Genomic DNA, 13,545 nt, shown 5'->3' with positions numbered 1-13,545 from the left:
AATAGACAGATTGAGACAAACACATGGACAGAGGTGAGAACCTGTCAAAGGAATGTGTGATAGGACATGCTGTCATATACTCACAGTCATAAACACAGATGCCAGCAGGAGCCCCACAGAGAAGATCAGGCCTTTACTGTTCAGTTTGATCTGTAACAAGATAATGTGTGACACATTAGTGCGGTTACATCAGTGTGTAGAAAAAGAAGTTGAAAATGAACAGAAAGAAATTTTGGAATCATCCTTTCATCACGGTCATGTACTTAAAGATGCACTAATTCAATGGTTCTCAACCAGGGGTCCAGGGACCCCCAGGGGTCCTCGACTGAGTCCCAGGAAGTCCCCAGGAAAATGGGGGAATATTAATTTTCCCTCCACTCTTGAGGTTAGAAGTGTAAGTAAAGGTTATAAGGGTGTCCATTCTGGCTCCCAATCAGGATGTTACCAGCCCATTCAATGGCCGTTATCAGTGCTTTTGAGCTTCACAGTTATGGGTCAGTAGATTCAGAAGGCTGTTATCAACCCATTCAATAAAAGTTATCTGTGGTTATAAGCCTCATAGAACCAGCGACCGCTACACCTACTGGTAGGTTCAGAAGGTTGATACAAGCCCATCCAATGCCTGTTACCAGTTTAGGTTTCAATTTTCATAGGTTGAGGTGCCAAAACAATGTGGGTAGGTTTTGAAAAAGATCACGGTTGAGCATAAATACTGGTTTCACATGGGACTTAAGCCCCAGTCTCCTTGGTGAAAGTCCAGGGCCAGTCCCCTTTCTGGCAGAACGTTTCCTTTCATGACTTGATAATAACCCTTTTCAGCTTGGTAGTAGGTGGTAGGCCCCTACCATTCCATATCTATGTCACTTATCACCACTGATAATGGCAATTTAATGGCCTGATAACGGCCAAATTGTCTGATTCAGATCATAGATCATAGATTTAACTTCCTTCAAAGTTATCTCATGACAAATTACATCACATCACCACATGACAACTATGGATGAATGAAGCGAGATCTAATCAAATGGGGGTTTGTAGTCTAATGTATATCATTTTAGGGGTCTTTGACACAATTAAGGTTGAGAACCACTGTTCTAATGAGTATCTTTCCTCTTACCTCTTAGTTTTATGGCATGGACACACCAAGATTTAAAATGGGGCAAAATCAGTTCATTGCAATGGAGTTGGTGCAATCAGAGAAATTATTCCAATGAAATGTTCTACATAGAGTTTTTTGTTATTGTGTTATGGACAACTTCATGGAATGTTAAGGACTTTCATTTGTTGGTACACTGTGCTATTGTTTTGGACCTCTGACCTTATGTAAAATTCACATGTGAAAATTTGACAGGCTAAAGAATTACCGCCTCGTGGTTAAATGCCTCTGTCAACCAGTCAAGCTGCAGTTTACATCCATGTCTGTCCAGACTCATATAGTATATGTAGTGAAGACTTAAAAAGTGTGTAAATGGTGAGTAACAGTGACATCAGTGGTCAAATTCTAGATTGCAGGGCTCACTTGCGCTCGCTCGCTCGCCCCTCCCGTCAGGTAAGTGACGGTGGCCTCGTAGGATAAAAAGCCTTGTGCAGACAGCAGAGATCCATTCATGAGTTTTTCGAGTTTTTCGGGAGTAGGCCTATCTAGCGACGAGGTGAATATTTATTTAGGAATCTAAACCATGTTACAATATTGTAGCGACCCTGCAGTAAATGTTCTGTTATAATGTCAATGTTCTGTGAGTTAATGGCATGTTTGGGATTGAATGAGTAGGCTATAGGTAGGGGGGCGGGGTGCAAGTGTGACGGGAATGAGAGCTGTGTGAGTGCGCGTGCTGGTGTGCTGTGTGCACAGTTGGAGTTACAGCTAAGTTCTTGTTTGTTGGTTGTTTTGGCGTAGTTACGGCCAACAGTAACTTGTACATATAGGTTATCTGTGAGATATAACGTTATGTTAGGGGTGTTTTATTTCTAATTGTTTTGGTAACACAAGCAAACATTAGCACAGTAATGCTAAAATAACACGTTTTATGTTTTAGTCACGACACAGCGCGGCAAATATAGGTTGGTACGATTATAATATATGCGTTTCCAGAGTGTTCTTCCACAGGAGTTCTTTCCACCTGGAATAAGCGACGCCGATATTCACTAGCGTTTTGTCCCGTCCTCGCTTATCTGATCTTTTTCTTTTATTTGGTGGCGTGGTTTCCCTCTTCCGGGGCAAAACATATGTGTGGTCCTCCATTTAAAGTGCAACAGAATCATAAAAGTACAAAGCAGGTTCACACAGAAGCGCCCTGGATTGATCTTCACCTTCTCTGTCTCCAGTGACGGCAAGTTCTAGGTGAACGTGAAGTGCATATATCCCTTTCGGCCACTGTATTCGAATATGGCGACGCAAGAGGGCAGCCTCCAGCATACCGCGCCCTGCCTGTGTATATATAGAGAAATCATTCTAAGCCTATGAGAAAGCTTCCATTTGTATGTGAATTGCATTACACTTTAGCAAATATATATTTATGAAAGCAATAGTTGATATTTGCTAATAAACAACCATGTAAATTACACATTGTAACTTTAAATAAAAGGTATAAAATTTAGTTTTTGGAAAACATGGGTGCTTCACACACATCTTCAAACCTGCAGCACAGAAGATTTATACAATCTAAGTTGTTCCCATGACCTGTTTGTACATTTTCCTAAAAAAGAGCAAAGCACCCACCCCGTTATACATATCCCATGTTATCATGAGCGAGTAGTACTTGTATAACCCACATATTAAAGAAAGCGGCGATTAAGTGACAAATGCGCTGATGGGAGTAAAGAAGGAAGCTGTCCCCTAAGGAAGCAGATTGGGTGGTGGATGTATCGCAAAACACAGGACTTTCACTACGGAAACCAGTGTTTGGAACTGTGTAAACTTTGAGTCTTTTCAAGGTACGTTCTCCACCATGTTTCTTTTTCTAACCACAGTAACTTTACTTGCCTAAACCTAACCTACATAACCATATGTTAAATATGTATGTATGTAACAGCTAATTCGCAAGATATCATACGAATTGTTGTATGAGTATGCATTAATAAAATCAGCACAGTTTCAAGGTGAACACCCAAGATCAGTGTCACAAATCCATTATCTGACCAAATGAGTTATAGCATTGAATCATGGCTAGAAAACAATATTATGTCACACCAATATATACACTAATTTTGTCGTCATTAGCGTATATATTCTTGAGTTATGGCCAGAAAGAAGGAGGTCACAGTGACCTTGAGCTTTGACCACCTAATTCTAATCAGTTCATCTTGGGTCCAAGTGGATGTTTGTGCCATATTTGCAGAGATTCCCTTCAGGTGTTCCTGAGATATCGCCTTTACAAGAACGGGACGTACGGATGGACGACCCAAAAACATAATGCCTTCAGCCAGCACTCTTGCTGGCATGGAGGCATAAAAAAAAGACCTTAAGTATATCACTTCTATGCAGTTAAGACTAGATTAAAAGGTGCAATTTAGTACAGACTTTATCACTTTGTCTACAAACCACATCGTCTGAGTACCTAATGCCCTCTACTTCAATGGGGACAGAACACAAATGATGCTTTGTTCAAAAACTAATAATTATTTTTTGTAAAATCAATAAATTACAACTCAAACTAAGGGCACATTGTTTAATCTGAGTTTTAATTGCTTTGTACAACAGAAAAACACTCATTTATTTTCCTTGTGTTGATAATTCAGGATGGCGCAGTGCATCACCTAATTCCTTATTCTCTCTCCCTACACACACATACACACACACAGGAAAACACACGCTTATTACCATGCTCATCTCCATTACAGCCTGTGTTCATGCTTATTTCTCTGTCACTTAATAGCTTTTTGTTTTTCTCTTTTCCATCTTGTAGCTGGTGTTGTCATTCAGATTGTGTTCTCATGAAGCTGTGTATCATTTTATCATGTTGACTTTTTTGGGTTGATCTTTAAAAGCCAGTTGGGTTTTATAATCTCAAGTGCACAGATTACTGCATAGCATCTTTTTCAGTTTTTATCAGATGTTCTCACTTCATCCATCAGCGGCTGTATTTTATCACTGTACAAAGACAACTCAAATGTAAACTTAAGGAAATATGATGTTTATCTTATCTGTTCAGCTGCTTAGACACAGCTCTGTCTTGTTTACTCCTTTACCCCGGAAATATGGATTTCACTTTAAAAGATGACTGTGTTTGATACTGCTCATGGCTCCCAGTGCGCCTGCATGTTAAACCACGAAATAAGAATTTGTGACTTTGAGAGCACACACACAGCGAGGTGCAGTCCAGTTTGTGCTTCAATGCAAGTCCTTCAAAACGAAAACATGCCACATAACTTTTCTCCAGTACACCACGCCTTAATCACGCGATCTTGCCGGGAATTTTTATATGTTTGATTTTGCTTGTGTGTGCAGACAAACAACAGGTGAATCATTACTGAAATGTCTGACATCCACTTCATATAGTACACTTTATCTCCAATAAAGTATGTTTCTCTTCATATCTCTGGTTAAAGTGGTAGGTAGCTATGAATTTATAGATGAGAGGTGTATTTTAACTTCCCCTCCAAATGTCTGTGCTCATCTCTACTGACAGTGTTAAACAAAAAAGGTAACTTTCACACTGCTTGTCCTTCTCTTGTCACAATCTAATATATATATATATATATATATATATATATATATATATATATATATATATATATATGTGTGTGTGTGTGTGTTATGAGTTTCTCCCATCATGCTTTGAATGATACAAACAGGAAATGTATGAAGGGTCGAAGCTGCCAAAATCAAAAATAATTTATAGCTTCTGTGCAACAAGTGGTCAGGGCCGGGCATTTTGAGCAGCATCAAGAAGAACAATTGCTAATTGTGATCCAGTTGAGCTTTCTGTGCTGAAAAACCAAAAATTTCCTTGAAAACATGTGTTCTAACCCACACAGCACAACATCTGAGGAGGCATCAATCTGCACCACCCAGGACCTCAACTCACAGCCTTTAGACACCAGTGGCAAGTTGTTATCAAGTTGAGCTACCTCACTGGTATAGATTTTCAGTTTTTGACCTAAAATGCTAAAATCAAATCCACTACATCTACCCTTACAGCAAAATATTGTCTTTTTCCCTTTTTTTTTTAAACTTCATTTAATGAGAATGTGCAGAAGCTGTTTACCGTGATGCATTATGACAAACTGTGGTCTGATCAATTGAAAATCTGTACAATATGTTTACGTGGGACAGTCTGAAGATGCTTTGTAGCATATTTGGTGTGAATTGAGCAAAAAAATTGGAGTAGATAGGTTTAATTAGTTTTATAGTTTTTGGTAAAAAAAAAAAAATGGATGGACTTCATAATTTGCAGCTTGGAGATGAGTGGGTCCTACAGTTCAGTGGAAGTTGCAAAGCTGTAGGCCATGCAGGTGATTTTATTAATTTAATTTTTATTTACTTTACCTTTTTAATATATTTTTTGGGGGCATTTTTAGCCTTTAATGTATAGGACAGACAAGTGTGAAGGGGGGAGAGAGAGAGGGGGAGTGACATGCAGCAAAGGGCCACAGGCTGGAGTCGAACCTGGGCCGCTGAGCCTTGTACATGGGGCGCCTGCTCTACCACTAAGCCACCAACGCCATTTACTTTACCATTTAACTTTTCCTTTAATTTATATATATATATATATAATTTTTAAATGGGTATTTATTTTAGCATTTCTTTTTAAATGTATTTATTTACTATATATTTATTGATTATTTTCACTTTGCATTTTTCCTCTTTTTTTCCCCAAACTATTTTTTATGTCAAAACAAAGACTGCATTAGATATCACCAGTGGAAAGAGTAAGCTGCGCTGATTTTAGAAATATGTGTATGACATCTGTGTGTCCTGGTTTGACCCTACGAAGAAGAGGATGAAGTACATTAAGGAGTGTGTTACTTACATCAGAGCCGTAATTGATAGCCAGAGTCTTGAGGGCCCAGGGGAGGCCGAGCCCCACCAGGATGTCAAACACATTACTGCCGATGGAGTTGGACACCGCCATGTCTCCCATTCCTGAACAGATGGATAAAGATAGAGATGTAAAGCAGAAGAACCAGAGGGAACGGATAAAGAGAGGTACAGAGAGACAGCATGAAAGGAAAAGTGAGTGGGCAACGAGGAGACAGGAAGTTACACTGGGTGTGTGGGGGGAGAAGCTGCGACCGGTTGGGACAGAGGTGGGTTGATACAGGCGAGATTAGTGGAGCTATCTGTCCGCCTGACATCCCACAGAAACAACGCAGTGATGAAGCGACAGCAGCTACAAAGCAAAGGATGGACGACTAAACTGCAGTGGCGAGTGTGTGTCTCCCAGCGAGCCCCCGCACGCCGACAGACAGAGCCGTTTAAATATTTGATGACAGGAGCAAGAATAAACACAGATGAAAGGATGGAGGAAGAGACCCTGTCGGGCTGTCTTCCCTTATCAACCTCCCCCCTTCTCTTACAGCCTCACCACAGGGACGGAAGAGGGACAGTGGAAAAAGATGACAGGCCCACAATCTTTGCCCCCCCCGGCCATCTCTATCTCTGTCATCTCCTTCCCTCTCTGGCTCTTTGATAGTGGCTTCACTTTGATTCTGTTGTTTGGCTTCCATCGGGCCGTAGGTGTGTGTGTTGGTGTTAAATGACAGCTTGGTAACCTGTGATTGTGTGTATGTGTGTGTGTTTACCTTGTCGTGCCACTATTAGGCTGGCCATGCAATCAGGGACACTGGTGCCGGCTGCCAGGAAGGTGATGCCCATGATGACATCTGGAATACCGAGTGTGAAGCCTATCACTGTTACCTGACAGACACACAGAAACATACTGTTTGGCGGCTGTGTGTGGGTTTTGTTTGTTTTTTTACTACTGGAGAGACAGGAGAAAGATGAGACAGCTCGAGATTCATTTTGAACACAAATTACTGTGAAACACTTTTAACCGACCTGCTTAAAATAACATTTTGGACTTAGATAAATATAAAATAAAACCATGCACTTATCAATATTTTTCAATATCAACAATGGATGAAATTACTTCAGACCAAAGATTTGCGATGATATGAGTTGAAACAGGCAACTACTTGCATTCAATAAAAAACACGCCCTCTGCGGTCATTTTGACTTGACCAGCGGACTTCACTACAAGCTGATTGGCTGTAGAAACACTTGACCAGCTTTATATTCTAAAACCAGGCACCGGTGATCTGACCAGCGGACCAGGTGACACCATCAGCCCGCTTGAGTCAGTGCTTAGACTGGCCAGTTCACACCGCTGCAACTTTTTTCTGCGACGTTCTAAACCGGTTTCGTGTCGCTGTGAATCACTGGTCTGATTCATTCAGCTCCATAGAGCTTGTTAGCCTCTCTTTGGTTCTTTGTCTGAATATTTCACAAAACTTAACTCTTATTACACTTATTTCCAGCAGCAGTTTTTGTGAGGTAAATAGCTCAGACCAACCCAGTGCACAGTACCTGTCCATCACCACAGGTAGAAAGACAAAGGCAACAACACTGATGTAAGACTTTAAGGTTCCCTGTTTAGTTTTCTTGTAAACATAGAAAATGTGTGTTTACATTCAGTGTTACTCATCATAACGCAAATCTGTGCAGAAACCATGTGCATGAATATTTTGGTAGAAGTCCAGGATTCATTATGTTTTTCTAACCTGAATTTTTTCATACTCTGCAAAAGAATTTAGAGCTTCCTCACATCATGTGTACGCACAGGCCTGACTGTCTTAGAAAATGTAAGTAAATGCATTACATATTAAAACTACATTGATCAAAAAGGGCTTTAATAGACAATGACATACAAAACCATTAATTTACTAATCTACTAATGCATGTATTTGTTTTGTCCTCATTCATTATTGTCATAATTAAAATATTCCACTCTAAAAACCAAATGTTTCAGTCCTAGCTTACAGTGGAGTTTATGAAACTGTCTTTTTTAAAATGTTACAGTTTTGGTTTGTATTGCTGTTACTGAGGCCTTCTTCTTCCCTGCCTTTGCTAATATATTGCAGTATATCTTAGCATGTTACTGTCACCTGTTGATTGATGGAATATGGTGACACCTTTGATAGGACTGTGTATAGTGTCATCCATGTGCATGTGCAATTCATGTGCGATATAAAACGTGGACCTACTTATAGAATAACTGCCCCATATCGCTACAACAGGTGACTCCAAATGTCGCTCTGTCTCTGTGTGCTGAATCTGTAAATAAAGCCCTATTCACACAAGACTTGTATTGTAAAATTAGGCACCTCGGATCAACTCGCCAATCCGGCTCTGTGTGTCTAAACACTCACAGCTTGCCAGCAAAATGGCCCAACATTCAAATCTGGCAGTGTAAAAGGGGCTAAGGTGAGGAGCAAACAGAAGACCTAAATACAACCTCCAGATCACCCAGATGCCAATTTACAGAGGACTAGCATTATCACACAACCTCTGTGTTTGGTGAAATAAGGTAGTTGATTTGTGATGGAAAAATTATGGCCATGACAAATTCACATGTGATTAAAATCATAGACGACCTCTGAATTGTTTCCATAATGCCAGAGGTCCCCAGCTAATACTAGTCCTGTGTAAACAGGGCTTGAGCCAGGGATCGCTGACATATTAATGAATTTTATCAGGCGATGACACATCAGCCTTCTACTTCCAGCTTGTTCCACTACCTTGAAGCAACAAAATATTAATTTAAGCACCTTTAATGTGTCTGCTAAGTGTTAACACTCGGCAGTTTGCTAACATTAGCCATTAGCCACATTAGTGAACTTGAAAAAGTCAGCACAGATTTGACATATTAGAGACTTTTGCCAATATACACACCCAGCAGTTCTGAAGCAACATTAGCATTCATTTGTTCCTGGTTTTCAACTCCTGATGAAAATATCTGGCTCTTTAGCTGCTAAATTGTTACATGAGACACAAAAGATTTACCACAAATGTAAATTAAAAAAAAAAAATCACACAGCCTACGGCAGAATAGCATGTCACTGAGAAAAATATATATTTTTTTTACATAACTGCCAGTTTCCCTTCCCATCTTTTCCTCCCAGTCTCTCACCATCCAGACCATGATGTAGGAGAAGCCGGCGATCCACAGGGTAGAGCAGACAAAGGATAGCATGAAGTAGTTGTCCCAGCGAGGCGTGGAGCAGTTGGGGACGGTGAAGTACAGCAGCAGGCACAGAGGCCAGGCCAGTAGCCACTTCAGTTTGTTGCACATACCCGCTGAAAACACACAGGGAAACATACAATGTCAAGACATACATACATGGACTGTCTCAAGAGGGAGGAAGGGTACAAAGACAGATTCTTATGCCCCCTCATACTATATGAGACCTCTAAATCTGTCGGCAAACACTGATGCAGCAACCTCTGGCGCTAAAAATTGAAAGTGCCAAAAACTACAGGTCCTCTAATGTCCATTTGATGCTGGCTCCAGGAGCAAGTCAGTCCCGAAAGACCCCCATGTTTAAATGTCCAACTTAACAGCAGAAATAGACTTAGACAAAAAAAAAAAAACAGTTTTGGTCTCTCTAGCTAATTTTCCCATTTATTACAACTGTATAGGGGGTGAATTTTGATCAAACTCACCCGTTAAAATGTTATTAAGGCTTAAAGTTAGGCATAACTAATGGGCACTGCTGCTTTGAGTAACAGGTGGGTGCTGTCCACTACCATGGCAACAATGTTGGTTACGTGATGTAAACATGGTGTAACCCCAGATTCAAAGAGTAAAGGTGGAGCCGTAGCTGTTGCTATTTCGGTGTGTTTTCAGTTCATGAAAGTTCATTAGAACAATTTGGTTGCCTTAAAAAAAAAAGCCTTGTTCAGCGTTTGGTTGCATTAGAATATTCTCTAAGGAGTCAGATACCCAATTTTTCCAGTAAATACACTTGGGTTTAATGGTTTTAAGCCTGTTCTTTACCAGCAAAAATCTAAAATTAGCTTTATCACAGTTAGCCATAGCTGTAAATTCACTGTGCTAACCAAGCTAGCAGCTTGGGTAGAGCTAACCCCAAGAAGCTAGCAGCTAGCATAGGGGTTAGCTCCACCCTTTCATCCAAATCACTCCTAGCTCCAAAAATCCAAGATGGCGAAGTCCAGAATCTATAGATTATAACAATACTAGATGCCACAATGGCGCCTACTCATTCCAGTGTAGTTGCTAGCCTGGTACATAAACCAAATAAGTTGACTAGCTTCCAGGTTTACTTCCACGGTATATGGCCCACTGAATATACACAGTAGCATTTCACCCAATGGCCCTTCCTGCAAATTCTCGCTCAGCTCATAGACTTTACATTGTGATGACATCACAGATTTTTAAATTGCTCTTTTTGGCTCCATGTATGTTTTACAAATATGAAACCACCATGGATTAAAAATTCATAATAGAAAGAGTCATAATTGATATTGTTTGCAGTTGGAGGTGTCCTGTCAGCAGTTTGACAGACATCTCTTTAAGTGTGGTGGTTTATGAGGAAAATACTTTCTGGCCATAGGGGATTTTTTCGCTGCACAACTGCTAGTGGCCACTGGAAAAAGTTTGCTGCAAGGGTAAGCAGCTTTCCAAGACTTTTGAATTCAAAATGGGAGTCCACATACAGTACTAGTGAGTGACTGTATACAGTCTATAATATCCACCCACAACAGTTGGTTGTCCTATTTCAGTTTTCATTTTCATTTCATTTATTTATTTATTTATTGAGTTGGGACAATGCACATTAATCAACATTACTGCTTTGAGCATCAATGTAAATGTGCCAGACTTAGCACAGATGCTAAATTTCATCCGTAGTCCCAAGGCAGGTACAAATCATACAATAAACAATTACAAAACAAAACAAAACACAGGCAGACAATATCAACAAGCAATCTGGAAATCCATTGGTAAAAAAAAAAAAAAAAAAAAAAAAAAAAACTTTTTTTTTTTTTCTTCCTTTACCTCTGGAGGCACAGCCCGGAGTTTTTCGACTAACGGAACTGCAGGGGCCTCACGCCCTTCACTTCCGGCGGTGCCCCCAGGGAATCGCCGTGTTGTTTACAAATACTTTGGGTAGAAAACCAGCAGAGTTTAGCTATGTATCACATTTTTCACGTCACTATATCACCGTGTAGACTAATCTGATGTTTGTAAAGTCTATAAACACAATGATTGAACAAACGTTACTATTTCTGTGTGTACGTTTTGTAAATAATAACAATAATAACATCATAGATTAGCTGGGCTAACCATTAGCTGTTATGTTAGCCGTTAGAGGTGTCTGTAATAACCATAGACTGTATAAAAATAAGGTAATAACTCAATAAACTGTCTGTGAATAAAATATTTTTTCCAGCGGATATCTTAGTTACAACATGATTGAGCTAGCAAAGCAGTTTTGTGTTGCTATGTGTGGTATTTATTCAGTTATGGGAAATGATGATGTCTAGAAAGCATCAGTGACTGCAGCTGACAGGGACAGTTAGCAAAGCTAACATCAGGACGTCATCTGTTAAAAGCCCCCAAGACTAACATTATTATGACAAAACATTTTTAGCCCACAATTAAAAAGTTAAAAAGATCAATGAACCAAAAGCCCCTCAGATTATGAAACAGTATTTAGGTATGGGTATATGTCTGTGATTTGTTTTTAACCAAAGAGTAAGTAGTTGTCACAGTTTCAAATAAATTTCAATTTAAATAAGATTTATGCAAGTTTATTTTTTACTATATAGCTTTGAAATGTGGGGACAGACAATTTGCATTTTGTTGCAGTATCTAATATACAAGGTTTATGCATGTAAGAATGTTTATGATAATCAGTTAATATAAAAATGGATAAAAATGAATAAATTTGATAAAGCTTGATAAACTCTTTTCAAATTCGACTTGTTTTGATGAAGACGTCTGATCCAAACGCGCTTAATTAGATAAGAATTACTCTTGCAGATGATAAACATTAGATGCTCACACCAGTGATAAATCTTAAAGATACCCAGCAAACAGTGTCATGGTTGTGCTTTTGTTAATCTGTGTTTTAATCACATGATTCATGTCTTTATCTAAATAAGACGAAAAATAACAGCAGATTTATCAGTTCACTTTAACCTTTCATCAACTTTTTGGGATTACATTTTTGTGTATCATCCTCTTCATTGTGATTATTTTCAGTTATGAAAAGCCTTTAGCATTTTTGAAAGATTCTGTCTGAGCACTGCACTGATGTAAGAAAAACTGATGGAGTACGATACCACAGAGTCTGCTGTTTAAGTGGAAACTGAAGCGTGTCAAAAATAAAATAAAAGCTAACTGGGATACATATTTTGTGCATGATTGTCAACAACCTCAAACCAACATTCAACAACCTGTGACTGCATTATGGGAAAAATCTTTCTCCTGATGTACTAAAAACATTACAACTACTACTAATTCTGAAAACAGAATTGTTTGTACCAAATGTTCACTGCTACAAATCCAAACTGCAAAGCTCATATATCAAAGGAGCAGTTAAACATTTTTGGAAATCGGCTTATTCTTGCTTATTTTCTTAATCTCACATCTGTGGAGTTGGGACATGATTAGCTTAGCATTAAGACTAAAAGCAGGGGAATTAGCTAGCCTGACATTCATAAATATGCCTGCCACCACTTCTAAAGCCAACTAATTAACACTTCTCTTTTGTTTAAAGGGACAGCTCACCCCAAAATCAAAAAAACACTTTTTTTTTCTCTCACCTGTAGTGCTGTTTATCAGTCTAGACAGTTGTGGTGTGAGTTGCTGAGTGTTGAGATATCAGCTGTAGAGATGTCTGCCTTCTCTCCAATATAATGGAACTAGATGGCACTCAGCTTGTGATGCTCAAAGCGCCAAAAATACATTAGAAAAACTCAGCAGCAATGTGTCTTTCCAGAAACCATGACGTGGTTACTCAAGCTAATCCACAGACCTTGTTGTGAGCAGATTCATGTAGGAACTATTTTCTTTTTACCAAACTACACCCACCTACCGGATCAGTGTGCTGAAGGAAGAGTGCATCTATTCATGGACAAGAGGCTTGTGCTTGTGACAGTGCGATATGTAAACACTGATGGTTTCATCCTCAGCTGAGCTGTAATGTTAGCTAGCTCAGCTGAGCTAGCAGTATCAAACAGAGATGCACGTTTTCTTCTGCGTGGTGATGCGGTTGGTGGGTGTAGTTCAGTAGAAACACAATAGTTCCTATATCAAACTGCTCACAACAGGGTCCGTGGATTGTCTTAAATAACCAGGTCATGATTTCTGGAATGAGAGATTGCTGCTGAGTTTTTCAAATGTACCTTTTTTAGTGCTATGAGCACCGCAAGCCAACCACCTAGTTCCATTATATTTGAGAAAAGGCAGACATCTCTACAGGTAATATCTCCAATAGTCTGCAACTCACACTAAAACAGTCTAGACCATATGAGCGCCCAGAAGGAAGCATGCATCTACTGCTAGCTCACCTAGCATC

The 13,545-nt window shown here is 39.5% G+C and overlaps 1 protein-coding gene across 2 annotated transcripts in view; it reads right to left on the bottom strand.

Annotated features, from left to right (window-relative positions):
- The window catches only part of slc24a3 (solute carrier family 24 member 3), a 148,610-nt gene that overhangs the window by 5,845 nt on the left and 129,220 nt on the right, over window positions 1-13,545 (bottom strand). For both annotated transcript variants that reach the window (XM_049600622.1, XM_049600621.1), the window contains exons 13-16: window positions 9,132-9,298; window positions 6,745-6,859; window positions 5,973-6,085; window positions 85-150 (exon numbers count right to left, since the gene is read on the bottom strand). In XM_049600622.1, coding sequence (XP_049456579.1) covers window positions 85-150; window positions 5,973-6,085; window positions 6,745-6,859; window positions 9,132-9,298 — 461 coding nt within the window. The remainder of the gene's footprint in view (window positions 1-84; window positions 151-5,972; window positions 6,086-6,744; window positions 6,860-9,131; window positions 9,299-13,545) is intronic.

Source organism: Epinephelus fuscoguttatus, linkage group LG16, assembly GCF_011397635.1.
Source record: "Epinephelus fuscoguttatus linkage group LG16, E.fuscoguttatus.final_Chr_v1".
Taxonomy (NCBI): Eukaryota; Metazoa; Chordata; class Actinopteri; order Perciformes; family Serranidae; genus Epinephelus; species Epinephelus fuscoguttatus.
The sequence above is the reverse complement of the archived record's forward strand: the minus strand, read 5'-3'. Positions and strand labels throughout refer to the sequence as shown.